Here is a 27,164-nt window from a genome sequence, read left to right on the forward strand (position 1 = left end):
GGAGTCTTCTGGGCAGAAGGAGTGTGACAGGAGTGGGGGAGGAAGGAGGAATGAGGGGCAGTGTGGCTGGAGTGGGGTCTTATCTCCTTGTAAAGGAGACCCGAAGGTGGGGTTTCATGGCGGCATCGAGCACAGAAGTGTCGTGATCGGTCTGACGTTCACCTTGGGTCGTCGCCTCTCCGTGCATTGTCTCGTCCTCACCTCTGTCTATGGGGTGGGCAGTTTGCTTTCTCCCAAAAGCAGAATGAGGTTTAGAGGGATTAAGAGATTTGGCCAAAGTCTCAGAGTTAGTCAACGGCAGCTCTTGGAATTGAACCCAAAGCAGGAGATGTTCGCCACTAGCCCATACGGTCCTCGCTGCCTAACAGTCCGGTTGTCATATCGCCGTGCTCCTACTCTCTGCCTGTGGACACGTGAAAGTAAGACTTTCCGCCCTTGGGGGAGGATGCGCTTAGCTCCAGTGCTTAATTGGAGTTTTCTTTAGTTGGTTCTGGGTATTAATTACTGCTGTGCTTATAGTCATTAATGGATTAGCAGAATTACTACTTGCTTTCATTTTAGTTAATTTTTGTGTGTGTTGATTCATTCAGTGAATATTTCCTGAATACCTACTATGTGTCAGGCCCTATTCTAAGCCCCAGGAAGTGATAAGACCAAGTCTCTGCTGTACTTTTAAACCATTCTGTTCTCTAATTCTGTACTTTCACTGAATCCTGCTTTCATTGGAAAGTGGGGCAAAGGGAGTCCAGGAGAGATGGGTCTTTTGTCTCCTCCAAGTGGGTTGTGATAAAGATGTTTGAGGACCAGACATGTACCTTTGACCTGGTCCAGTTCTGCCTCTTGATTAGAGTCCAGTGAATTTCCATTTAAGATGCAGTGAAAGGGGAATGGCCACAAGGCTTGGGAAATGCCCAGCCCCAGGTGGCTCTGGTGAGTCTGTCAGCATCAGGGGTCGTCAGCTCCTAAGATAAGAAACCCAGGATTGCTCTTAAGGCAAAGGTTTTCTCTCAGGTTGGGCACATCTGGGCTAGCAAAGACAATATCTCATTTGTGTGTTGCTGAGAAAGTGGTTTCACTAGGCATGGTTCAGCTAACTCAGGACTCATATGGATGGGTTTCTCCTGTTGCCAAGGAAAATGTAAGAGACCCATTTCTCCTCTGTCCTGGGATGGGAAGGCCATCGCCTCCACCAAGATTTTTATGGAGGGCAAATCATCTTCCCTTTCCACACTTAGATAGGAGCGCCCCTTCCTTATAATTCTGGAAGCCTTAACTCTGGGTTGCAAACTCAAATGCATGGGGTGGCTATGGGAGGCAGCATAATAAAAATGGCTAGCATGTATTGAGTACTTACTGTATACCTGGCGCTGTTCTAAGTGCTTTATAAATAATAACACATTTAGTCCTCGCAAAAATTCTATGAGGTAATTTTATACTCATTTTATAGACTAGGAATCTGAGACTAGGAATCTGAGGCACAGAGGGGTTAAATAGCTTTGGATTTGAATCTAAAGCCAGAACTGTTCACCACCACCTCCTATTGCCCTCAAGGCAATTAGCAGTCCAGTCATAATGACGCAAAGCTCCTACTGTGTGTGTGCTTGTGGCTTTGCGAAAAGTTGGCATTTCCATGATTTCGTTCGGAAGAAATGGCACAAGTGGGATTCAAACTGGTCCCTGAGTCCCTGCGCTCAGTTTCTACCCTACACTATTTCTCATGGATAAATCCGATTGGAGAACAACATTACTCATTTCAGTAAAGAAACAGACTCACGTTTCCTGAAATTCTCTTTCCTCTGTTCCTTCCCCATGTCGCTCATTCCTCAGGTTGCCATGGAGTCTCGGCTCCCTCCTCCAATGACATCATCAAGCTGGCTGAAGCCAACGCCTGCTGGGCCCCCGAGGGCCTGCTCTGCCTGGGGGAGGATGCATTCCTCAGGAGCGTGGAGCTGCTGGGGGCCGTCAGGAGCTTCAGCCCAGCTCAGCTGAGGACCCTGAAGGAGAAGGCAGTACAGGTGAAGCCCATCTCAGGGAGGAAGCACTCACAGAGGGAAACCCAACACAGGGTCCCAGCCCTGCTGTGCACAGACCCCTGTCTTTCACTTTCACTTGGGTCATCTTGTTGAAATCTCTCTGCATCAGTTCAGAGCCATAGTTGTGATCTCCGCACCGGAGAGATTTCTAGCTCCTCCCTCCTAGGGCTCTGGCCGGGAATGAGATGTGTCTTGGCATCTAAGGTAGGCTCAGTAAATCAAATTCTGTGGTGCCTCTGACTGAGGTGGTTTCCAGGAACTGTGCCTTTTCTTTCTCCACTCGGAGAACCCCACTGCTGCTTGCAGGAGGTTTTCTCAGAACCTGTTGCAAATTCACCTGAAAACAGAGCAGAAAGGAATAAAAAGATGACTAGAAGTCATTTGCCATCTTTATAAAGATCGCTTGTTTCAGCTATTAGGATGGTTGTGGACTGTATAGTTACCCTCGTGGGGTTAAGACATTAAATTCCTTAAAATGACAACTCTCTTTTTTTATATGAGTAATCCAAGTTTATTGTAGAAAAGTCAGAAAATAATAAAGAAGAAAATCAGTCCTAATCTTTTACCCAGAGGTAAGCGCTTGTTAATATTTTGGTACGTTCATCTGAAACTTCCCAGACTTCTGTGTATGTGTGTGAAATATATTTATATATTTCATACATACGTATATATGCTACAAAATATAGCATCACAGTCACCTACTGTTCAATAGCTTGCTGTCCACACCAACAGCGTATAGTGCGTATTTTTATATATCAGAAATATAAATCTATATCAGTATTTTAAATAGCTCTATAATACTTTATGGCTGGTTTTTATTTATTTATTTAACCAGTTGGTAGACTTTTAGATTGTTTATTTTTTTTAAGGCCTCAAGGTGCATATTTATACATATTTCTTTGGCCACTTGTCTTATTATTCACTTAGGCTAGATTCCCAGAGATGGAATTTCTGAGTCAAAGAGTTTAAATATTTTAAAAGCTTTTGATGCATGTAGCCAGATTCCCCTCTAAAAAGCATGTACCGATTTACATTCTCAACACCAGCAAATGGGGGTATCCTGTACCCCATATCTTTCCAATTCTCTTTACTCCTTGTCCAATGGTCAGCCAATTTACTGTTCTTCGATTTTTGTTAACATACATTTCTTTAATTATGCCTGAGACTGAACTTTTCCCATATGTTTATTTCTTCTTTTGTGAATTTCCTGTTCATGTCTTTTGTCTGTTAAAAAAATACTAGTCTAATCTGGCTTTTTTTCTCACCTGGAGGTTTGGGACACGCCTTCGTACTGGAGAGAGTACCATCTCGTCTCCCTGGGGCGCATCGTTCTGGCTCTTACTGAGAGCGAGCTTGAGCAGTTGGATCTCAGCTCCATCGACACTGTGGCTTCCCTCAGCCAGCAGACAGAGTGGACCCCAGGACAGGTAAGTAGATGTTGCTGGACCTTTCAAATATTCTACTTCTGTCTTAATTTTGTGTATATTTTCCTTTACGTCCTAGAACATACTTAATAGTATTTATAATAGTAGCTTTAAAAACCTTTCCTGCTAATTCCATCATAATTGTCATTTCTGAGACTCTTTCTGTTAGCTAATTTTCCCCATAGTTATGGGTCATATTTTCTTACTTGCAAGTCTAGTAATCTTGGCGGGCTGATGGGCATTGTACATTTTACGTCTTTGCGCACCCACCCAATTTAGCGGTACTCCTTTAAAGAGTATTGGGCTTTGTTCTGCATACACTTAAATTACTTTTAGATCAGCATGGTCATTTTGAGGCTTCCCTTTGAGCATTATAAGGGTGAGTCTAGACTGAGCTTTATTCTGTGGTTAATTTATCCCCATCACTGAGACATGATTCTTCTGAGGACTCTATCCAACGCTCCGTGTATTTCAGGACCTCTTCTCTCTGGCTGGTGGGAATGTGAACTCTTTCCAGCTCCATGTGAGCTCTGAGAATTGTTCAGCCTACGGCCTTCTGATGCCTTTTTTGATATTTATGTGGAGTTTCATTCCTTGCATGTGACCAGCACTCAGCCAGACTTGAGAAGACCTCTCTGCAGATTTCTGGAGCTCTCTCTCTTTCTCCGTGCAGTTTCTTCCTCTCCAGTACTTTGCCCAACAAATTATAGGATCCCTGGCCTCTCTAACTTGGATCTCTGTATCCTCAACTCAGCCTGACCGCTGGGCTTCTTTGGGTTCCCTTTCCTGCTCCGTAGCCTGGAAGCTGCCTCTGGGCAGAGAGCAAGGGCAATTGTGGCGCTCACCTGATTTGTCTTCCTTCTCCCAGGATTATAGGCCTGTGCTCCCTGCTGTCCAGTGTCTAAATACAGTTGTTTCATATACTTTGTTCACATGTCATGGTGAGAGGGTGATTCCTGTGTCAGTTAATTCTTCACAGGCTAAAGAAGAAGTTCTGTCCAGAATTTAATTGTTTCAATTGGGAGGGCAGTTAATCCACTGTATTGCTAGAAAGGAGAGTCTTAGTTGCTCCGTGTTAACTTCATTCTCAGGCAGCCCTCCCTCAGCTGTTGTCTTCAGCGCTAGGCTTACATATCATGTAATTAGCAACCCCAGAAAAAAGTGCCCCTTTCTCATTAATTTTTGAAACAGTCCCAGCATTGACTCCAATCATGCAGTTGCCCGGCCCTAAACTATCTGGTCAGGATTAGAATATGTGGGTTGGCCTGGCATACACCAGGGAGTGGAATCCATCTCACCAGGACCATATGTACTGAGGACGGGGAACGCGTGTGTCGTAACGATCCCCAAAGATGTCTACATCCTCATCCCTGGAGCCTGTGACTATGTTACCTTATGTGGCAAAAGGGGCTTTGCAGGTGTGATTAGGTTAAGGACCTTGAGATGGGAGGTGATCCTGGTGGGCCCAACATAATCACAAGGGTCCTTAGAAAGGACCACAGATATAGAAGGCAATGTGACAGTGGAAGCAGAGGGACAAGGGACACACTGAGAGATTTGAAGGTGCAGTGCTGCTGGTTTTGAAGATGGAAGATGGGACTCTGAGTCAAGGAATTCAGGCAGACTCTAGAAGCTAAAACAGGCAGGGAAATGAATTCTCTCCAGAGCCTCCAGAACGAACACATCTTGCCGACCCATTTTAGGACTTGAGACCCCCCAGAACTGTAAAAGAATATATCTGTGTTGTTTCAGGCCACTAAGTTTGTGGTAATTTGTTACAGCAGCAAGAGGAAATGAGCACAGGTGGTTCACCAAAGGAAAAGCATGGTGTTATCAAAGGGAGAATGGACGCTGGGCAAGCAAAACCAAGGCATCGCCCCTACTCTCATGAGCTTTTTGTAATCAGGATTGCCATGTCACATGACTCTGGGTGATACCATTCAAAGAGAACATGGTGTGAATTGTGCCTCCCTGGAGTTAGGTAACATGGAGGTCCTGGCCATAAGGATTAAGTGAGTTAATACATGTTAAATATGATGAACAATGCCTGCGACATAGTAGTCAACAAAAATTAGTTGTCTTCATCAGCATATTGTCATTGTCACACTCCCTCTCTGGTAGTTTAACACCTTCCTCATTTGCAAGGTGAGGGGGTTGGACCCCCAAGTCTGCAGTTCCTTCTACTCTGACATTCTACAGTCCTGGGGTTCCGTGACACTAAAACTGGTTTTGACTGGTTTGAGAAGTACCACATCACATTTCCAATGTTAAAGTCATTCTGTTCGCAGGTCTGGGAGAAAACAGAAGAATATATCCAACTTAGAAACCAGAGTATCTCTTTCCCTTTTTACCAGTTTTCAGTTCCCATGGATGGCAGTGAGATTTATCAATATGTTTGAAGAGGATATGGAAATCAACATTTGCAAATATCATTTGCAGTCAGTTCCTCAACTTCAGCTCCCGATCAAACGCTTCAATGCGTGTTTCTAGATTAATAGTCAGACCTGGCGGAACTACATTAACAGATAGTTCAGCTTAAAAACCAATATAAAGGGAAAAAAAAACTATTATAGAGGCCAGAGGGATGAACAGAGAGATTGAAATCTTACAGCTATTCACTTTTCAGTGGTTAATATTGCCTAAAAGTGCTGGTATTAATTGTCTTGGAATCATTACAGATACAGTGCTCCAGTCACTCAAGGAAATATATTGTAGCTTATCACTGTGCAGGCCGAGCTTGCATTTTCCAGGTTCCAGTCGCAAGGACAAGTTAATATCACATCTTCAAAGTAATTTTATTTGAATTGTATTTTTGCACTTTCATTTTAAAATGGGCATGCCTGATGGTTGGGGGGGCACAGATTGCTGTGAGTCAATGAATGAAACCTGATTATGAAGACTTAATAAAAGCTAACTTGAATCTCCATCTTTCCTTCATCCCCAAACATCTTCACTGGCTCTGAAGTCAGACTGCCCAGGTTGTAATCCTAGAACCATTATCTACTAGCTGTGTAACCTTGGCATAGTTACTTAACCTCTCTGTGCCTCAGTTTCCTCATCTGTGAAATAGAGATAATATTAATATTTACTTCCTAGGGTTGTTGTGAGGATTAGATGAGATAGTATGTGTAAATGGTCAAAGCAGTGTTGGCATACAGTAAGCATTCAATAAATATTAGCTATTATTACTTTGGATGCACATTGCCATTCAAAGACATTTAAATCTAAACGTTGTGTTACTGAAATTCACTTACAGTACCTGTGAGCTTTGTAATCATTGAGGGGAAACTTCATGAAGACACTGACCAGTCCAATTTGCAGAGACATGGGAAATCTCTCTGAAGCCAGTCCATCACATGACGGCAATAATCTGATGCCATTTCGAAGGAGTATATATTGCCTACAACATCTATAGCTCACTCACTCAGATGTTCATTCATTCATTCAAAAAGTACTCATTATTCCCAAAGTACCCTATTATGGGCCAGGCATTGTATCAGGTACTAGGGATGCAGGAGTGAACTAGCTGGCTATGGTCTTTGTCTTTGGAGATGCTACTGGGTGATACAGATGAAAAGTTGAGTGATCAAGGTGAAACATTTAATAAATTTTGATAAGTGATAAGCAGAAAATGGACAAGGTGCTCATGGAAATAGTGGGGAGGGAAGCTACTTGGGATGGGGGAATCCAGGAAGTCTTCTCTGAGCAGGTAGCATTTAAACAGACCTGAGGGATAGAGAGACAACAGCCACGTGAAAAGTGGAATCCCATTTCAGCGTTTCGCAATCTTTGCCAATACTTTTTCTTAACGCTGGAGTGATCTATAGTGTGTGATGGGATGGGAGATTAAAGGGAGATGGGAAGATTCACTGTATCCCTGTGACCCTCACTTGCATTCAGGAGATGTTCGTCCTTGGAGGTCTCCTCCCTATCTTTGCCTTGTGTGCTCTGGCCCTTTTGTAATCTTCTGCATCTGCCTCCATGAGCCCTGAGGAACCAGACAATTATACAGCTCAAGAGATTGACTTGGGTCCTTCCTCAGATCCAACATATCTGGATCAAATTAATCAGGGTTAATCCAGTTACAAGTGACAGAAAACCCAACTCAAAGTGGCTTGAACAAGAATGGAATTGACTCCCATAACTGAGAAGGTCAAGGGTGGAATTAAGGTATGGCTGGATCCAGGGGCTTCAACACTACTGTCAGGAAGCCATCTCACACCAATTTTTTTTTTTTTTTTCCTGCGGTACGCGGGCCTCTCACTGCTGTGGCCTCTCCCGTTGTGGAGCACAGGCTCCGGACGTGCAGGCTCAGTGGCCATGGCTCATGGGCCCAGCCGCTCTGCGGCATGTGGGATCTTCCCGGACCGGGGCACCCTGCATCGGCAGGCGGACTCTCAACCACTGCGCCACCAGGGAAGCCCATCACACCAATTTTTGACCCTGCTTTCTTTTACGTGGGCTTTGTTCAGAGGCAATTTCTTTCTTTCTTTTCTTTTTTTTTTTTAAATAAATTTATTTATTTATTTTATTTTTGGCTGCATTGGGTCTTAGTTGCTGTGCGTGGGCTTTCTCTAGTTGCAGTGAGTGGGGGCTGCTCTTCGTTGCGGTGCACGGGCTTCTCATTGTGGTGGCTTCTCTTCTTGCGGAACATGGGCTCTAGGCGTACGGGCTTCAGTAGTTGTGGCACGCGGGCTCAGTAGTTGTGGCGCATAGGCTTAGTTGCTCCATGGCATGTGGGATCTTCCCAGACCAGGGATTGAACCCACGTCCCCTGCATTAGCAGGCAGATTCTTAACCACTGCACCACCAGGGAAGTCCCCAGAGGCAGTTTCTTTCCATGTGTTGAGTTCTAGCAGATTCAGGTGTTTGTCCTTCCAAGGTCCAGTCCACAATAAAGAAAGCTCTTCTCTTCTAATTGCTCCAACCAAAGTCCTGGTTGGTTTTGACTGGATCACATGCCTAATGTAGAACCAGTCACTGCAGCCAGGCTAAGAGACAAACTGACTGGCCAGGACTAGGCCATAGCATCACCTCTGGAACTCAGAATGCAGTTAGCTCCAGTTGAACCACATGAAGTGAGAGAGTAGGAGGTCTGACTCTCCAGGACAGGTCATGAATAATCAATGGTCACTATACTAAAATTACAGGGACCCTACACTACACATCAGCTCCTAAAGCAAAGCTCATTGAAGAGATTCCTGTGTGGTTTTTTAATGCCAAAGGATTTAACGTACTACTCCCTGGAATTGAAGAGTGAGAGGCAAACCTATTTCAGGGTAGATTTCACGAAGGTAACATTTGACTTGAACTCCCAAATAAAAGGATGGTCGGATTTTAACAGTTGGGAATGCAGGAGGGGCATTTCAGATGGAGGCGCTGACTTGAGTAAAGGTGCAAAGGCAGAAAATTACAAGGTCAGAAAGTTGTGACAACTGTTGCTGGAAAAGTCTGGATCCTGATGCAGAAGAACTTAAATGACCAAACTATGTGAAGGTCATGAGTGATGAAGGGAATAAGCCAGCAGACACAGACACAAGGTATAGGTGTCTTTAATACTGGTGAAGGATACAAGAGCTTCACGGCCTAAAGATGCCTCCATAGATCAGGGGACGTACTCCGTAGAAGCAGGACCTTCAGGAGGCTAACCTGGATGAGCGGCTGGGATGATTTGGAGTGGGGAGTGTGTTTGGAGGAGTAGGGCGGGCGATCAGTCAGGAGGCTGGCTCCGTTATCCCCTCAGACCTTGGGGTCTTGATCATCCCTGGATAGTTCATTTCCTATCCTCCCACATTTTTATAGGCTAAATCCATTCTGCAAGGGTTCCTGGAGGATTCAGGCTATAGTGTCCAGGATCTGAAGAGCTTCCACTTAGTAGGACTTGGTGCAACCCTGTGTGCCATGAACATCACCGAAATCTCACTTATAAAGATCTCAGAATTCAGGTAACCAAAACACTAGTGTGCAAAATAGCAAATGATTGATTGGTTGGTTCGTTCATTCATTCAGCAAGATGTTCTGTGCTTCCTCATGCTTTGCAACTTTTCTGGGCTAAAATAGGGAGTGAGATTAGCTGGATCATTTTTTGGTGCTGAAACCTTCTGCATATCTTTTTTTGGCCGGAGAGTCTCCCAGGCTCACACTACATCCTCCCTCACAACCAGGGTGGTGGTGGCCAGAATTGGGACCCTGGTCTGCAGCACCCGCGTCTTGGCAGAGTTTAAGAGGAAGGCAGAAGTTGTGTTTGGGGGGCCCACCGAGTGGTCCAGTTCTGTCCTGCAGGAGCTTGGGACCATTGCAGGTAAGAGACACCTTGGGTATGCCTTTCTCTCCCTTTCCAACCTTAAATCTGGGGACAGAAACAAACAAAATAATGAAAGAATCAGGACAGAAATAAAGATGCAGACGTAGAGAATGGACTTGAGGACACAGGGTGGGGGGAAGGGTAAGCTGGGACGAAGTGAGAGAGTGGCATGGACATATATACACTACCAAATGTAAAATAGATAGCTAGTGGGAAGCAGCCGCATAGCACAGGGAGATCAGCTTGGTGCTTTGTGACCACCTAGAGGGGTGGGATAGGGAGGGTGGGAGGGAGACGCAAGAGGGAGGAGATATGGGGTTATATGCATATGTATAACTGATTCACTTAGTTATACAGCAGAAACTAACACAACATTGTAAAGCAATTATACTCTAATAAAGATGTTAAAAAATAAAGGTTAAATAATATAGTGTTGAAAAAAAAAAAGAATCCTTGACCACGTGTAGTGACTATCTATAGAGTTATGGTAGAACCCAGATTTCATGACTTCAAGTTGCAGAGGGTGGGGTCTGCAAGTCTGCTTTTTAAACAAGCTCTCTTGGTAATTTTTGTTAGCTAAAGTGGTTTAGAATGTTATTTAATTGGCTCCAAAATAGATTTATACACAATTTGAAATTTGTGTAAAGTGAAGCTCCTTCTGGGCGTACATCTCCTTGTAGGAGACGAATCAGGGTTAACGTGACCCACATTTTTTTTCCTGAGTTGATTAAGGAACCTGATTCCCCAGTGTGATTCTCAGGGACTTTTGTAAGGAAAGATGTTTGCCTAGAACACGCAGATCTGTACATTATGCAGCACCATTAATAAAACAAATGGAGTTCTGATGGCTTGAACTAAACCCTCATGATTCCTTTTTCTCCCCAGCTGGATTAAGTAAGGAAGAGCTCCGAATGCTTGACAAGGATTTGATGCCATATTTCCAGCCATCAGCAATCAGATGCCTTCCTGATGAGATATTCAAAGTAGGTACTCAGTTCCTCAAGGAGAATGGGAGCTTGACCCTATTTCAAATCACACAGGGAGGCAGATGGTGGGCCTTGGAGTCTAGGGACCTGCAACCAGCCTTCTGCTAATAGGGCCAGAGGAGAGCTGTGTGCCAACAGCGGATGGATCACAAGATAATTTTAGGTGTTTTTGTTTTTTTAAGTATTTTTTTCTTCAATTTAAATTTATCTTTTAATTGTATCTATTTTTACGGTTTCCTGCTCTTCGTAGCCACTGGTACTGATTTTCTATTTATGATGGTGTGACAGGTGCATATTCCCTTATCCAAAACCCTTGGGGGCATATATATGTTTCAGAATTTGGAATTTTCCAGATTTTAGGAAGATCACTCTATGAATCTACAGTATTGTAACTTAATACCTTCAGCAGTGTCTGGGGAAGCACCTTGTAAGCCAATGCATTAATATTTCTGTGAAGAAATCTGTGACAGATCACACTAATTGGAATAAGTAGAGACTATAAATGGTCTCACATCAATTTAGATCAGATTTTGCTGGCAAATAAGTTTGTCTTAAACGTTGGAAAAAACTTTGTTTTCTGACTTTTTTGGACTTCAGAATTGCAGATGAGGGATAACATTTCCTGTATAACATTTCCTTTTAAAATAAAATTAAGTAAAATATTTTAATTGATTTTAAGAAAAGTGTTAATGAAGCCACAGTAGGACAGGTGACAAACAGCTATGGAAAAAATTGAGAGGGTTGAATTGGATCAACTGAGGTTAGGGAAGCAGGGTATCCAGTGAGAGGTCCTTCCTTCCTGTCCATGTACAAGATTAGGAGAGGGTTTGGTGGGGACAGTCTGCTCTGATGTGGAGTGACGCTGGTGTTCTTGCCCGCTGTGTAACTTGGAAACACATTCTGTCCATAAAAACTGGATAAGGCACACACAGGAGGCTAGACAAACTCCCATGATGCAACATCATTGGTTCATTTTAATAAAGAGAGCGGACCTTGAACCGCTTCAGCACCCGGGACAGTTCCCAGCACAGAACAGGTGTGATAGCTGTTTAGGGGAAATAAGTCAGTCAGAGTCCTTAATGCCATTGAGCTTCTCCTCTGGGGGCTCTGCACGGGGTAGGCAGCTTGGTTCTTGATGCTGGCATGTTTCTGAGCACTTTCTCCTGGTCTTGTTTGGAATGCAGTCTGTAGCTTACCTACTCCCAAAATTCCTAGTGGCCACTTACATTGTGGTAGGCTCCAGCCTAGGCACTAGGATGTAGGCTCCAGGCTGGTGCACCAGGGATGCACTGGTGAAGGGGTATAACACAGTGCCCTCAGGGGCTTGAAAAGTAACATAAGGGAGTGCAGTGGCCAGGGTAGGGACTGAAGTGAACTGGAGAGCCCTGTCTAAATCTGGGGAAGCTGCTTCTCATCTCTGGCACATTGATGCAGTGTGACAATGTGGGCCAAGTATTGCTGGATCTTCCTTTTTTATCAGAATTCAGAAATCTCATTTTCATGTGAAATCTCCTGATAATTAAATGTTGGCAACCACTTTGAATCCATATTTTAAAACACAGTGCAATAGGCCTAGAGATTCAATCTGGCCTGTGGGTTGCAAGCAGCAACATTGGAAAAATAGATAATTTTTATAATGCAGACTCTATATTAATGGTAGACGTAAGGTGTAAGCCAGAAGAGCATGTCCTCTGTGTGTGTGTGTGTGTGTGTGTGTGTGTGTGTTTGTGGTGGGGGGGAGGTGATGCTGAATTTTGCAGGGCGGGTTAGCTAGGTGGAGAGAGAGGAACAGTGTTCCAGCAGAAGGAAGTGCTGCCTTCTGGGGCTGCAGACATGGACCTCCATTCTCCAGGAGTGAAGTGTGCCAGCGCAGAGGACGCTGGAGAGGTGGGCAGGACCCAGAGTTTGAAGCGCTCGTTACCATGTTCAGGAGCTTGAGCTGTGGCCTGGAGAGGTGGCAGGGAAGGGTTCTAAGCAGGGGCATGACATGATTCCAGAGAAACATCAACCTGGACGGGAAAGAAGAAGGTGAAGGAGAGAAGACGATGGGGTGAAGGAGCAGAACCCCCTTTCTCAGAATCTATGGGGCCCTTAGAAAATAAGCAGGATGAGTTTAGAGGCCCCTGCCATCCCATCTCATTCCACACCTACTGGAACTAGTCACCAAGTCCTCTCTAGGATGGAAGCGACTTCAGAAAACATCTTGTTCAGGGCCTTCAAAGGACTTCTGCTCTCCGCAGAATTTCCTATTTCTGGTGTCCATGGCAGACATCACTAATGGATTACTGTACTTTCCCTTCGCTGAGCCCTCACAGGACTCAGCAGCAAGGGTTAGAAGCACTTAGGAGACGAGTTATCTGTGCCATCCCACATCTAGTCCAAAAGCCCAGAGAGGCTATGAAACTTGCCCAAGGTCACACAGCTGTTATGTGACAGAGCTGGGACACAGATTCAGGTCTTTGCCTTTTAGGTGTGTGTTTTCTCCTCCACATCAGTGTTTCTCAGGTGGGGGACTTGAAGCATTGGGGGTGGGGTGGGGTGGAACCTTGCACTGCATTAAACAACACTGTCACCTTTTCACCTCTCCTTTACTACTGATTACTTGGAGGAGGAAGTCTCGATTTGGAGCTAAAATATATTTAACACCTCTATAACACTTTAAATCCCCTTTTTTTTCTGTTTTTAAAGAGGCCTCAGGTTCAGACATCGTTGGCCAACACATAGAGCTACAATTCAACAGTGTCGTTTTATTTATTATGGCATATTTTAAATGAGTACTTCTTGCGAGTCATTCCAATTTTCCACTTTTGGAAATTTCCATTAAATTTTTTTCATTTTAAAATAAGTTTATTTTAGTAGTGAAAGAGTGATCTGGTTTTAAGTAAAAATCCTAGAGGAGCACATGGGTACGATGAAGGTGTGCGGGTGCTGGGCGGATGGCCGAGATTTGCGAAAGCCGCGGAGGGGCGCCTCTGAGGGCGCTGCCCCCTCTCCCCTGCAGGAGCTGTCCGCGGAGCAGATCGCCTTCTTGGGCCCGGAAAACGCCGCGGCCGTGACCCCAGCCCAGCGCCGGCAGCTCAGCATGTTGCAGCTGCAGAGCCTCCAGCAGGCGCTAGATGGCGCCAAGACACGCTCCTGGCTGGACGCGCCTCCGAGCGCCAGCCCCACCCGGACCCCCGCCTCTCTTTCTCCTCCAGGTGAGCCGGACAGACCCACCCCGGTCCCCCACTCCTAATCCCTTTCCTAGTCCCTTGGTCCGTCCTGCCAGACCCGGGGCAGCGGGAAGGTTCCTAAAATTCAGGGTGGGCTCTCTGACAGTCCTTGGAGATCCTGCATTCCCAGAAAAATCCAAAGGCCCTACCGAGCACATGTGAATGATTCTCAGCTCCAGAGCACTTTAAAATCACGGGGGGAGCCTTTTTTAAAAAACATTTATTTTTGGCTGCGTTGGGTCTTCGTTGTTGCGCGCGGGCTTTCTTTGGTTGCGGCGAGCGGGGCTACTCTTTGTTGCAGTGCTCAGGCGTCTCATTGCGGTGGCTTCTCTTGTTGCGGAGCACGGGCTCTAGGCGTGCGGGCTTCAGTAGTTGTGGCACGTGGGCTCAGTAGTTGTGGCTCGCGGGCTCTACAGCGCGGGCTTCAGTAGTTGTGGCGCACAGACTTAGTTGCACCGCTGCCTGTGGGGTCTTCCCGGACCAGGGCTCGAACCCATGTCCCCTGCATTGGCAGGCAGATTCTTAACCACTGCGCCACCAGGGAAGCCCCACCGGGGAGCTTTTAAATACTGCCAGTCCCGTGGACCCCACCCAGAACCCACTGAATCAGAATTTCTTAGGACTTAAGTCCTGTCAGTGGTTCCTTTACTCCTCCCTCCTCACCGTCCAGTGTTAATTAATAAATTCAATTGACATATACTGGGCACCTGTTAATACTATGTGCCAAGCCTGCGGTAGGAGCAGGGAATACAGAGGTGAGTAAGGCAGGTAAGGCTCTCTCATAAATAAAGAAGATTTCAAATCTGGTAAGACCAGGGGAGGAAAGCAGCAGAAGGTGGTGGTGGTGACTAAGGGCTGAGCTGAGACAGAGGGGCCGGGGGTGTGGCTTTCCTTCCTGTCTTTCCTCCCTGCCTGCCTTACTCTCCCCCTCCCCTCACTCTCCCACTTCTCACCGCCTTTGGACTAAGCTGGTGCTGGGCTCTGGGGAGGCAACTGTGAACCAGCCAGGCGTGTCCTCTGTCCTCTCTGAACTCCCAGTCCAGCATGGGGGTGAGGGAACTGCTGCTCCCCGGCGACCATGAGGCAGTACAAGGAGTGCTGTGAGGGGGGGGGACACAGGCCCCCAGGAAATGCTCGGGAGAAGCAGCTACCTAGGCTTGGGAAAGCGGGGAGCGGCCATGGAAACCTCCAGAAGACAGTGATTCCTAAGCTGCAGACCAAGAGAAGAGAAGATGGACCCAGCCAGGTGGAGAGTGTCCCAGGTAGAGGGAAGAGTGAGTGCAGAAACCCAGAGAGCGAAGCTTGGTGCTTCGTTGTCTCCAGGTCTGCCCCCACCTCCCTTGGGGATAGCAAATTGGGGGATTCCCAATTTCTGCAGCCACAAGTGGCCAGACATGGCACCTGCAAACCAGAGCCACTTACTATCATCTTAAAGCCTTTTCATTGAAATATAATATGCATACATTTAAAAGTTATTTTAAAATGTTACAGTGTTTTGTGTATGTTATATAACGCACACAATAGGCGATGCACCTGGTTTAAAACACGAACCGTCTGAAAAGGTGTGCAGTGAGCTATCTCCCCCATCCCCTGTTCCTTAGTCGCCCAGTTCCCCTCCCCAGAGGCAACCAATGTCACCAGCTTGTGTATCTGTCCAGAGATACTCTACACATATCCATAGTTTATCCCTGCACTTTACAAAACTTGTTATACACTTTGTTCTGTGCCTTGCATTTTTCACCTGACAGTGTACCTCGGAGGTAGCTCTACATCCGTACCTAGGAGCCGTGCGATTGTTGTTTCTCTGGCTACGGCATAACTGTAGTTAACTGGATCTCTGTAGATGACAATTCAGTTGTTTCTATTTTTATATTGTTACGAGCAGTGCTGCGGCGGATGACCTTACGTACTTTGCATCTGTTCAAGTATATCTGCGGGGTAAACTCTTCCACGTGGGATTGCTGGGTCAGAGGGTTTGGGCATGTGTAATTTTGATGGATGCTCGCCAGGCAGGAGAAGCCTAGATTCCTTCCCCTTCCTTTCACCCCACAGGCCTGAGCTGGGGCTGGCAGCTGGGTGAACCCTTCCAGTGGGCCAGGCACTTAATCTCTTGTTTTGTAAATTTGCTTCATTATCCGAATCATCTGGGAGTGATACTTAAAATTCCAAATCCCTGGGCCTGGTACCAGGCTTGCCGAATCAGAGCTTGCCCGGGGAGGATCCCAGAATTTGCGTTTTTAGCATTCTCCCCAGGTGACTCTTATGATTAAGGCAGCTCTGGTAGTCGCTGATTCACACAGTCTCATTTAATTCGCCTTTCCGTCCCTTGCAATTTGGGGTCATTATTCCTGTTTAGGGGTTGAGCAAACCAAGGTTGGGTGAGATCTAGTGAGTGGTTCAGGGAGAGGCACAGGGAGTGGTGTGTCCACCCTCCGCGGGCTGCCGAGACCTCCTGTGCACTCTTGTCTTGTCTTGTTTCCTTTTAGGAGCCTGGGTCTCCCAGGGTCTTGGGCTGGGCTGCCCTCTGCTGGTCCTGATGCCCAGGCTCGTGTGGTGAGCGGCATTTGCGCATTGCCCTGGGGCCCAGGCAGCCGCCCAGGGCACGTGGAGACCGTGGGCGCTGCAGACGGTGGGAGTCCCGCACCCCGACTCAGAGCCTCAGTGGGGGCAGGGAGACCCCGGGGCCTTGGAATTGAAGAGGCGCTAAAAGGAAGAATAATTGTTGAAAATGCTCTCGCACGTTCTTAACCTGGCTCGTGTCCTCAGCGGGGAGGCATTCTCTGCTTCATTTCAGCCTCCCTAGTTTTCCAGCTTGGAGACAGAGAAGCTGGGGAGGGAGGGGTGTTTCCTGTCAAAGCATGAAGACCTTGGTACAAGTCACTGCCCTCCCTCCAGAGGGAGATGCCGGAGAGCAGTGGGTGCAGGCAAAGGCGCCGTTTTTGCCAGGGCCTGATATGGCTTCAATTCTGGCTTAATTTCCCCTCCTTGGAGCTATGGGGTGCATTGGATTTCTCCTTCTTGGATACTTCGCAGAGCTGAAATAAATGAATCCCGCAACAGACGCCAATATTCCTGCCTGATTGCTGGGACTAATTGATGTTTTGGTGGGCGTGGCATTGCTTGGAAATTAAAACGGTTAACATGGCTCAACGTTGAATCAATTTTAACATACATTTTCCAGATGCCTTCCATTTCCTTGGGAGGCGGCTGAGTGAATGGCTGTGGAATTATCGGTGAAACTTTCAAAACATTCCTTTCTTGATGGAGGTGGTGGCTCTTCTTGTTTTAAGTTGCTCTGGGCTTTGAGGATGGGTTGAAATCAGAGCAAATAAACTGTGTAAGCCAGTCACTCCTGTGATTTTGGCACAGCAGAACAAACGCACCCTCTGGCCCAATCCTTTTGGAGGCTGGGATGGAGTTACTTCTGGAAATTCGCAGGACGCTCTTGGCCTTTGGTTCAGGAAGGGGCGCGTTGCCGCCTCCCAGGTGTCATGCCTTCTCAAATTCAGCCAACAAAGTTGTTTCGCACCACATCACTTACGTGGCAATTTCGGCATCCTGAGTACTTCTGTGCTGCCCCCAGCACGTTCTGTGCCCTTTTCCTGGTCACATCCACAGTAGACGTCTCATCTGGAGACAAGAAGAGCCTGCTTGAGTGTCCAGAAATCTCTGGTGTTCCATCAGAGGTGGGTGGGGCTTAAACAGCACCATAGGTGGATGTTATAGAGGCTGGTGTGTTTTCAGATGTCACATGTGATTATTACAGAAAATTGAAAGACCGGGGTGTGGCCCTGCAGGTGTTACTTGGGGTCTGATCCGGTTTTCTTTCATCCTGGCAGGGACGTGGCCACTAGTGCTGCTTCTCTAGCACAGATCGTTTGTCTTGTTACAAACTCGAGCCCCAGTTTAGCTGGGCTGGACCAGCTGCTTGGAGAGGGACGCTGGGTGAGAATGTGTCTGCCCAGATTCCCATCGGAGGGGCCTTGGACCTCGCTCAGTTATTCCCACTTTCTTCCAGCCTTGGATTATCCTAGGCAGGAACAATAACAACAATCTCGTTTGAGGTGGACTTCACGCTGCCAATATCACGTAGTCTTTGCGTCTTACTTTCCCTTCTGATCCTTTGTTTTTGGTTTCATTCCTGGCTTGTGCCTCCCATCGTGGATGACAAGAACAGGTCCTGTTTGGGAGGCTAAGTCTGCCTCTGAGGGCTTTAGCTGTGTCATTAGCTCATGTCATCAGCATCACGATCCTGCCAGGTGGATGCTGTTGGCTCCCTTTCTCCAGATGAGGGGACAGAGCCCGAGAGAGGTAAGAAACCCTTGTCTGAGGCCTCTCCGGTAGTGAGGATCTAAATCCTGACTTTTTATCTTGCCCTGTGCTGCCTCGTGGATGGGTATTCTTGAACTTCTCTAATGAGTTAGATCAGAGAGAGCTTCTGTAGATCCCGTCCTCTCCTCCTCTGGCGGGAGGCCAGCTTGCCTCACAGCACATATAATTGGTGATTGCCTCAGGCAGGAAGACAAATCCAGCTTATGCCCTGCAGGACCCCTGGGGTCTGCGGTTGAAATGCTCAGTCCTCTGCACACAGGAACGCAGCGGGTCACAGCGCAGGTGCCACTCCCGTTCACCTTTCAGTGTCAGCCGTACCGTTGGATTCCCAGCCTCCACCTTCTGCAACTTCTCCCAGCTGTTTGCAGAGATCACGGACACTGGCATGCAGGTCACAGTGTGCTGGCCATGGCTCTGATCAGTCAGGACCTGTGCTGTACTGGTTATTAAGATGTTTGAATATCTCGCAGCTATATCCTTTTACAGAACCCCACCTTCAGGCTTGACGGGAGTGGGAGTCTTTCTGCAACTGCAGCCTACCATCCAGTGGGGCTTAGAATTAAGCTATTCTCTCTAGTCCTGGAACCCAGGGCTTCAGCCACAGCTGCTGGGATGGGCTCCACTGCCAAGGACAGGTGGCTATGTGTGTGGGTGCGTGTGCAAATGTGTGTGTGTGTTTACCTGGCTTTACTGAAGAAATGCTGTCATGGAAGAGACAGTAAACAACTTAATATTAAATATTCCGTATTTATTTGTCCTTAAAATTTCTTTGCCCACCCTTGCCTCCTGAGGTCCTTTAAAACATCTATATTGCCTCCCTATAAAACATGTATATAATAAACAATTAAGCCCGGCAGAATTCCAGACCACACAGTGTCTAAGCGGGACGTCTACGAAGTGCATGTCTTGAAGCCTTCTAGAAGTGAGTGTCCTCTCTGCAAATCCATCCAGGACGTCCAGCGATTCTTGGGATTCTCAGCCACCACAGGAGGGTCATTGTACACTTCTCGACCTCCACTGCCCCAGGTACTGATGGTTTCAGAAAGGGACGTAACTTGTCTGATCCTTGGAGACATCTGCAACCTACCTTGTTTGCCTTCCCTTTCATCCTGGCTTTTTATGAGCCAGATCAGATACATGCTGATGAAATCTGGAGGGAGGGGCTGTCCTTTCCCAGGAGAACTCTGGCCCTGAGGAATTCCTTCCAGTCTGAGACCCTCCGGAACACTCCTGTTGGCTGCAGGGTGGGTGGGTGGGAAGACTAGACGATTGTTCTCAAATCTTCTGCTCACTGCCTCTGTTAGGACGGAACATCCAAGCCTTTGCTGTGTGGCTTTGTCATGCAATTCAATAGGTAGAGTCTAATTCCCTACCTGCTAACTTTGGGCTTTGGCCATTGAGCAGACATGAATGACGGTCCACCAGCCGCAGTCTTAGCCGCGCTTGCGCGATTTGGCTTGACCTCTTGGCAATTACTTCCTCATGTGAGGAGACCTGTGGGTGAGGAGACATGAGGAGCAGACCTGAGCCCAACCCACAGCTTGGAGCCAAGCTGAGATCAGCAGAACCCAGGGGAGCTCAGGCAAGCCCAGGAGAGCCACAGCCAACCTGAATACTCATGTGCAAGAAATAAATATTTGTTAAGGGAAGCCATTGAGATTTGGGGGTTATTTGTTACTGCAGCCAAAGCTGACTTATACTCCATGTCATCAACATGCCTCCCTTGCACAGTGCTGGTCCCATGCTGGGGATAGGAAGGTGATGCACTCTATCCCTTTCTTCACATTCCCATCATTTACCGTGTACCCATGCCCATTTGTGAAGCTCTTTGTCAAGTGCTGTGCTACTTGATACATCGTCATGGCCCCTAACTTCCACTTATTTCCCATTTTCAAGATCAGGGGTCATAGAACTCAGGTCCCAGATGCTCAGGGGTCAGAGCTTATGCCCATAACATGGTGGTTCTACCATGCAGCTTTCATATCTAATGACTTATTGAACTATTTCCCCTTGAGCAGTCACTGATCCAACATCATTCCCTCCAACCTACAGCTTAGCTACATTCCCTGGTACTGTCAAGACTCTAAGCTGGAGTCTCCCAGAAGAATTTTTCAGGTCAAGTAATAGCACATGGCATAGGTGCGTCGGCCCATCCTCAGGGGAGAACGCCCCAGTTGAAGAAGCCATCTGGCTCTCCCCCAGGTGTGTGTCATCTCCATTCACGCTGGAAGCTGGAAGCCACTTTGAAGTGACTGAGGTCAACAAGTCTGGCCTTGAGCTACCCTCCCTTGCGGATCTCTCCCATCATCTTCATCTGCTCCTTGTCATGTCAGGCCCATTGAGACCCCACTCTCCACCATGACATCTTGGGTCAGGGAACCTGAGACTGATGGGCGGGCTGGCGGGTTCCCATTAGTGTCCAGTCAGCTCCAGGACCTCTCACACCAGGAAGGATTTGGGATTGGAGGAATGGGCATGAAAACTCACCAGCATTTAGCCCCTGTGGGCAGAAACCTTGACTGTCTTGTTCACTGCTGTATTCCTCCTGTTCAGCAGTCCCCAGTAAGCTGGGTCATGGTTGGTGTTCATGACATATTCGTTGAATATGTAAATGTTTCATTTTCCTCCTCACACCAAACCGAACTCAGTAGGACCTTGGATCAGGCAAGTATTGGGAAACTTCAGCTCCAGGGGAGCTGGGGAGATATGATAAGAATATACTCATTTAACAAAAACTTATTGAGAACCCACTTTTTGCCAGCCCCCGTGCTGGGCACGACAGACGCAGAGTACACACAAGCCGGTTCTCGTGCAGCTCACATTCTGCCGGGAGCTGGGAGAGGCACATAATAAACACACACGCACGAATCAGATAGTGATAAATACTATGGAGAGAAGTAAATCTGGAGGAAGAATTGGGAACTCCGGGTGGTGGTGGGAGTGGGAGTAGAGAACAAACTTTAGGTAGAAACCAGGTGGTCAGGAGAAACCTCATGGAGAAGGTGTTGACAGAGCAAAGACTTGAAGGAGGTGTGGGCAGCGTGCATACGCCTACACCTATGCCTATACTTACGTCTACATCTACATCTACATCAACATCTGTATCTATATCCAGACAGGATAGTAAGGATGAGCAAGTGCAAAGTCCCAGAGGCAGGACTGAAGCTCCAGGAGTCTGAGCACCAGCAAGGTGACACAGGGCTGGGGTGGGGGAGAGGCAGGAGATGAGGTTGGAGAGGTCATGGGCCAGATCAGGCAGGGCCTCGCAGGCATCACAGGGCTTTGCCTTGTGGCTTTGAATGAAACGAACGTGGCAGGAGGTGGGACCCCACGGGTCTTTCCCCTCTTCCCATGACACCAGGGCCACTTTGAAAAAGTGTCTCTTGCTCCCAGAATTCCTCTGGGTTCCGTCTCGCATCCACGTATTGTTGGGCTTCCCTTGGTTTCCATCCTGCCGCTTCCTTGCAAAGGGGTCTTGTACCAGTTCAGTTTGGTGAACGTTATCTTAGAAGATTTAACTTAGGCTTTTGTTTCCAGGCCCCTCCCTGTATCCCAGACATGGGGGGAGAACTTACCCTCACCTCCATGCTGCTGATTCCTGATGGCATCTCCTCCCCACACAGCTGGGTGAGCAGTCAGCCTAGCAGGAGCCCCTCCACGTCACCTGTAGGTGGTGTATCTGGAACCTCTTGACTTATATCCCTGCTGAGAGCTGGGAAAGGGTCTGGATTCAGGCCTAGCTGGATCCAGGAGCTCCAACAACATCCCCAGGAGTTGGCTTCCCTCTTGCTATCTTTTGACTCTGACTTTAGATTTGGTTTCTTTCCTAGGCAGGCTCTACTTTCATGGTGGCCACCATCAGCTTTAGACTCATAGCCTAATACTTTAGCATTATTGAGAGAGAGAGAGAACTTGGTCCTTCCTGGTCATGTCAGCAAAAGTCCCTGGATTCACTTTGATTGGGCCTGCTTGGGGCCGGTGACATCACTGAACTGACCACTGTCTCTGGGATGGTGGAGTATACCAGTTGGCTGAGGCTAGGTTAGGAGATTACCCCAAACCCTACCCCAAATCACACTGACTGAATAGAAAAGGGCTGATTCCAGAAGAGTTCAGTTACCAAACTGTGTAGACAGAATTCTAAGCTGGCCCCAAACTCCCTGGTGTGCACGGCCCATGTAACCTCTCCCCCCCAAGGGCAGGCAGAACCTGTGCATGTGAGGGGATGTCACTCCCATGACCGGGTTACTAGTCAGTTGACTTTGAGTTAATCAAAAGGGCAATTGTCTGGGTGTGCCTGACTTGATCAGGTGCCCCCTTAAAAGGAGCCGGGACCTTCCTGATGACAGAACTGTTCAGAATGGGACAGCCTACAGGGGGACCACATGGCGAGGACCCAGGGTGGACTTTGGGAGGAGAGGGAGGTCCCTGGCTGATGGCCAGCAAGAAAACAGAGACCTCGGCCATACAATCAGAAGGAATTGAAGTCTGCAAACAACGAGCCATCCTGGAGGAGGACCCCAGCCCCGGATGAGACCCCGGCTCCAGTGACACCATGATCTCAGCCCAGTGAGATTCTGAGCAGAGAACCCAGTTGAGCCATGCTGAGCCTTCTGACCTACAGAACTGTGAGATAATAAATGTATGTTATTTAAGCTGCTACGTTTCTGTCCATTTGTTATGCAGCAATAGAAAACTAAGACACAGAATAAGGGGAAACAAATGCAGGGGAGGCGTGACCGAGGTGTACACGGAGCTGAGAGCTGGGTGGCCATTTTTGGTTGAAATAGACTCGCTCTGGAATTTAAGCTTAGCCTGGAAACCTGTCCACAAGCATGAGCACCCCCTGCCGCCTCCCTCCACCCCGGCAAAGTTTCCTTGGGTGGGCATCCTACTCCTTTTCTGTCTCTCCCTCTAGGATCTTTTGCTTCTTGGCAGGAGGGAGGCCTGGTATGTTTATTTATCTTTTGCATTTGTCATTTATAGTGACGTAGCATCAGTTCCTCCTTCCCCACAATACTGTGAATTTCCTTTGGGAACATTCCTCTGGGACTTCTGCTCACGTGGATTAGGTGGAATCAATGCCACCTTCAGCTCCAGTGCTGGGCTCTGATTCACTGAAACCAGTCAGCATTTCTCATTCCCCAGTCCGCAGTGATTGATCAGGGAGCCAGGGCTGGGATTTTTATTCAACTGTTGGGCGAGAGAGAGAGAGAGAGAGAGAGAGAGAGAGAGAGAGAGAGATTCTCTTTCCTTCTGAACTTGAACTGTTCAGCCATCTTGAAATTGTGAGAAGTTGTATGAAGGAATGGAATTAAGAAATGGAATGAGAAGAATGGAGTTAAGGGATGATGTGAGAAAACCCAGGTTCTGGTAATAGTTTTCGGAGCCTGGATCAAACCATACCTGCAGGTCTGCCTGTGGATCATTTCAGTTACATGAACAAAATTGGGTTGGGTTTTCTGATGCTTACACCTGGTTGGAATGGCTTCTCTTGCCTTCCTTTTTCGTAATTTTTGGGTGTCTGCAGATTGCTTTTTATGGTGGGTGCAGCGGATCACAAAGTGTCATTTTCTCTATAACAAATAGTTTATGGATATCTTGGCTTCCCAGGGCCCCTAACAACACTGTTTTTGCCTGAAATTGGCTCAGATGCACCTGAGTGTCTGATGGGTCACAGGGACCCTGGTTTTAAAAACTATCTTTACATAGATGATGAAATAGCCATTTAATGGTCAAGGTTTTAGCCTTGAGCCCTAGGCTTATTGTGGAGATGACACTCATCGGAGGTGGGCCTTCCTAGTTGGGAATTTGGCCTCAGGTAGCTTAGTCATATCCGGCTGACTCCAAGTACTTAAGTTCGGATCTGTTTGTCCAATAGGGTGGTGCCTCATGGCCCCCCACGGCAGCCAATACCATCTCCTGCTTTTTTCCCTCCTGACTTAGCATCATGCAGGGCGCGAATTCTGGGGTGCAGGGCAGGGGCCTTTAGGTCTCCTGTGCGGCCTGGGTCTGCTGGCACAGCAGCCTGCTCTTAGCAAGGCCGATTTTCTAACTGGCAGCCAGCAGCATCTTGTCGTATGACCTCTGGTAAAGGCCTCCCTGGTCTTTGCACAGAAGGGGCGGGGGGCTTTTCTCTTTGTTGTGTATAGTTCATGACTGTTCCCATAGTCAAACACCCATACCAGTCTTGTCAAGTACTTGGCTAAAGCAAGTACTTTAGCCAAGTACTTGACAAGACTTGGCTAAAGTATGAAAGAAAGGAGCTTGATATGCAAGAATGCTGCCTGGATCTCTGTGAATACAATATTACGGTTCTTCACTTCCCACCCTCCCCAAGGACTGACACTCTTAGAGCATCCCGAGGCAGGCTCAAAAACCTGTATTACACTTCCCAGTAAAGCCTCTAGTCCTGGGCAGTCGTAGCTTTATTTTAAAAGCTATTTTGTTTCTCCATGCCGGTTGGAATGGCAGCTTTGGAGAACTTACCCATGTCTGCTCTTTCCTAGGAGAATTGCTATGACTTCTGTACTTTTTAGAAGCGCAGATCAAGCTGCCAGGTGTTTTGTTTATGTTTGGATATTTTCCTGTGTGGACCTCCAGATCCACTCGCCACTCGTATCATTGCCTCTGGCTTGCATCTGGGATTGGGCAGTGGGGCCAAGCAGGAGATTGGAGGGTCCTGATTCCCTTTCTGCCAGCCTGAGGGTCGCGTCCTCCGTGAAGGCCACAGTTCCTTTGGACGGCTCTTTCTGACAGCTACAATGCTCTCTGGGTTCCAGAAGCCTCTCTATCCCTTTCTCTTTTAGCCTGGGGGTAAGGGCTTGCCACTGCTGACCATTCCAGGGTAATTCGCATTCCTTATTTTCTCTTAACCCTGCCTGTACCTCTGCAATACTCTTTTCATTAAACTCTCTTCAAATACCTCATTTGAGTGTGCCATTCTTTTCCTGCCAGGACCAGACTGATCCATTTAGAACATCCAGTGCCAAAGAATGCAAAGGGAGTCCCAAAGAAGTTTCTCCAATGTCCCTCTGATTTGGCGTGGTTGTCCTCCTCCAGCATGGATGAGTCAGGTCAATTAATGCTGCCCTGTTTTATCTGATGAAGTTTGTTGTTGATGTCATGAAGATGCATTCCTTTCACTTCTGGCTCAGGAATAGCTAGCTGGGCACTGCACCTGTAGTTAATGACCCTGGATACAATTCTCAAATTAATCTGGGGTCAGCTGAATCTATCCAGCCTGTGAGGAGCCCCCCAGTTTCTTTTATTTTGGTTAAAAAATTTTTTTAAACATCTTTATTGGAGTATAATTGCTTTACAACGGTGTGTTAGTTTCTGCTTTATAACAACATGAATCAGCCATAGGAGCCCCCCAGTTTCATGACCAAGGAAAAACCAAAGCCCCACCTGGGTTTCTGTGAATTCCTGGTGAATCGCTGCCTCTGGGATCCTCCTAACTGTATGCTATTTCTGCACCTCATTGCCCCAGGTGTGAATCATCTCACATAATAACCCATTCACACGAAAGTGCTAGTGGGTAAATGTGGTGGGCAGCTTCTAGGGTGGCCCCCAATGATCCGTGCCACCTGGTGTTCATACCCTTGTGTAACACCCTTCCCTGAGTGTGGGCTGGGTCCAGTGACTTGTTCTTAATCAGTAGAATGTAGCCAGATGTTGTCCCTGAGATAAAGTTACAAAAGACTGGGACTTCCTTCTTTCTGAGGCGCTGTCTCTTTGCTCACTCTGCTACATCCAGCCGCCATGTTGTAAGTGGCCCTAGGGAGACGCCCCGCGGCAAGGATCTGAGGGCAGCCTCTGCCAGCTGCTCATGAGAAGCTGCCTTCAGCCAACAACGTGTTCCCCAGTGTAGCCTTAAGATGAAACCTGGCTGACACCTTTATTGCAACATGTGAGAGACCCTGAAGCGGAGGGCCCCGCTAAGCCAGGCTCCAATTCCTGACCCACAGAAACTGTGAGATAATAAAGATGTGTTGTCTTAAGCTATTATGTCTTGGGGTGACTTGTTATGCACTGATATGTAGCTAATACAGTAATCTAAACTTTACTGATGATTGCAATGGAGAGACCAAAGTCGGATTTGTATTGCACATCTCGCAATGAATGACTAACTAACCCATCCAGCAGGCATTTCTCTGCATCCTCAGACCCATCAGTACTGCAGAATCCTCTGGGTTTTTTTTTGCAGTATGCGGGCGTCTCACTGTTGTGGCCTCTCCTGTTGCGGAGCGCAGGCTCCGGACGCGCAGGCTCAGCGGCCATGGCTCACGGGCCCAGCCGCTCTACGGCATGCGGGATCTTCCCGGACCGGGGCACGAACCCGTGTTCCCTGCACCGGCAGGCGGACTCTCAACCATTGCGCCACCAGGGAAGCCCTGTCTTGTTCTCTCTTGATAGCACTCTTCAACTTGGCAGTGTCCAGCTTCGTTGACTGTTATCTTCCTTAGGGTTTTCAATTCTTCCTCTGTCCACTTTGTAGAGACTTTTAGTTCTTACTAACGTCTACTCCCAAACTCGTTGACAAACTCCTCCAGGTGTCCAACAGAACAATGCCTTCTCTGTCAACAGAGCCCATCTTTCTTGGGGAGCAGTGTGGGTTATAGATCTAGAAAATATCTGTACATAAGTCTCTCAGCTCTTTCTTGCATATATTGCTATTCAACAGCTCAAAGCTATTGAAAAATGCATGCAAACAAAATTTTCATCTAACAAAGAAAATGCCCTAATGACAGTGTTCGAATCATGTTCTCATGTTGCATGTGAAGAAGTACATGCCACTGGAGAAAAGCCTTTTAAATTCTATGCTTTTGGGGCTTCTCTGGTGGCACAGTGGTTAAGTATCTGCCTGCCAA

At 47.4% G+C, this 27,164-nt stretch overlaps 1 protein-coding gene across 6 annotated transcripts in view; it reads left to right on the forward strand.

Annotated features, from left to right (window-relative positions):
• OTOA (otoancorin) overlaps window positions 1-17,316 on the forward strand; it is a 71,471-nt gene extending 54,155 nt beyond the window's left edge. For 3 of the 6 annotated variants that reach the window (XM_079944333.1, XM_079944336.1, XM_079944335.1), the window contains 7 exons: window positions 1,828-2,015; window positions 3,305-3,460; window positions 9,260-9,402; window positions 9,583-9,758; window positions 10,647-10,744; window positions 13,749-13,944; window positions 16,446-17,316. In XM_079944333.1, the coding sequence (XP_079800459.1) occupies window positions 1,828-2,015; window positions 3,305-3,460; window positions 9,260-9,402; window positions 9,583-9,758; window positions 10,647-10,744; window positions 13,749-13,944; window positions 16,446-16,516 (1,028 nt within the window). In that variant the 3' untranslated portion in view covers window positions 16,517-17,316. Of the gene's footprint in view, window positions 1-1,827; window positions 2,016-3,304; window positions 3,461-9,259; window positions 9,403-9,582; window positions 9,759-10,646; window positions 10,745-13,748; window positions 13,945-16,445 lie in introns of those variants that run through there. The other 3 variants (XM_079944334.1, XR_013831526.1, XM_079944337.1) reach the window with 3 other exon arrangements.
• Window positions 17,317-27,164: the final 9,848 nt, after the last annotated feature.

The sequence above is a fragment of the Stenella coeruleoalba genome, assembly GCF_951394435.1.
Source record: "Stenella coeruleoalba genome assembly, chromosome: 15".
Classification (NCBI taxonomy): Eukaryota; Metazoa; Chordata; class Mammalia; order Artiodactyla; family Delphinidae; genus Stenella; species Stenella coeruleoalba.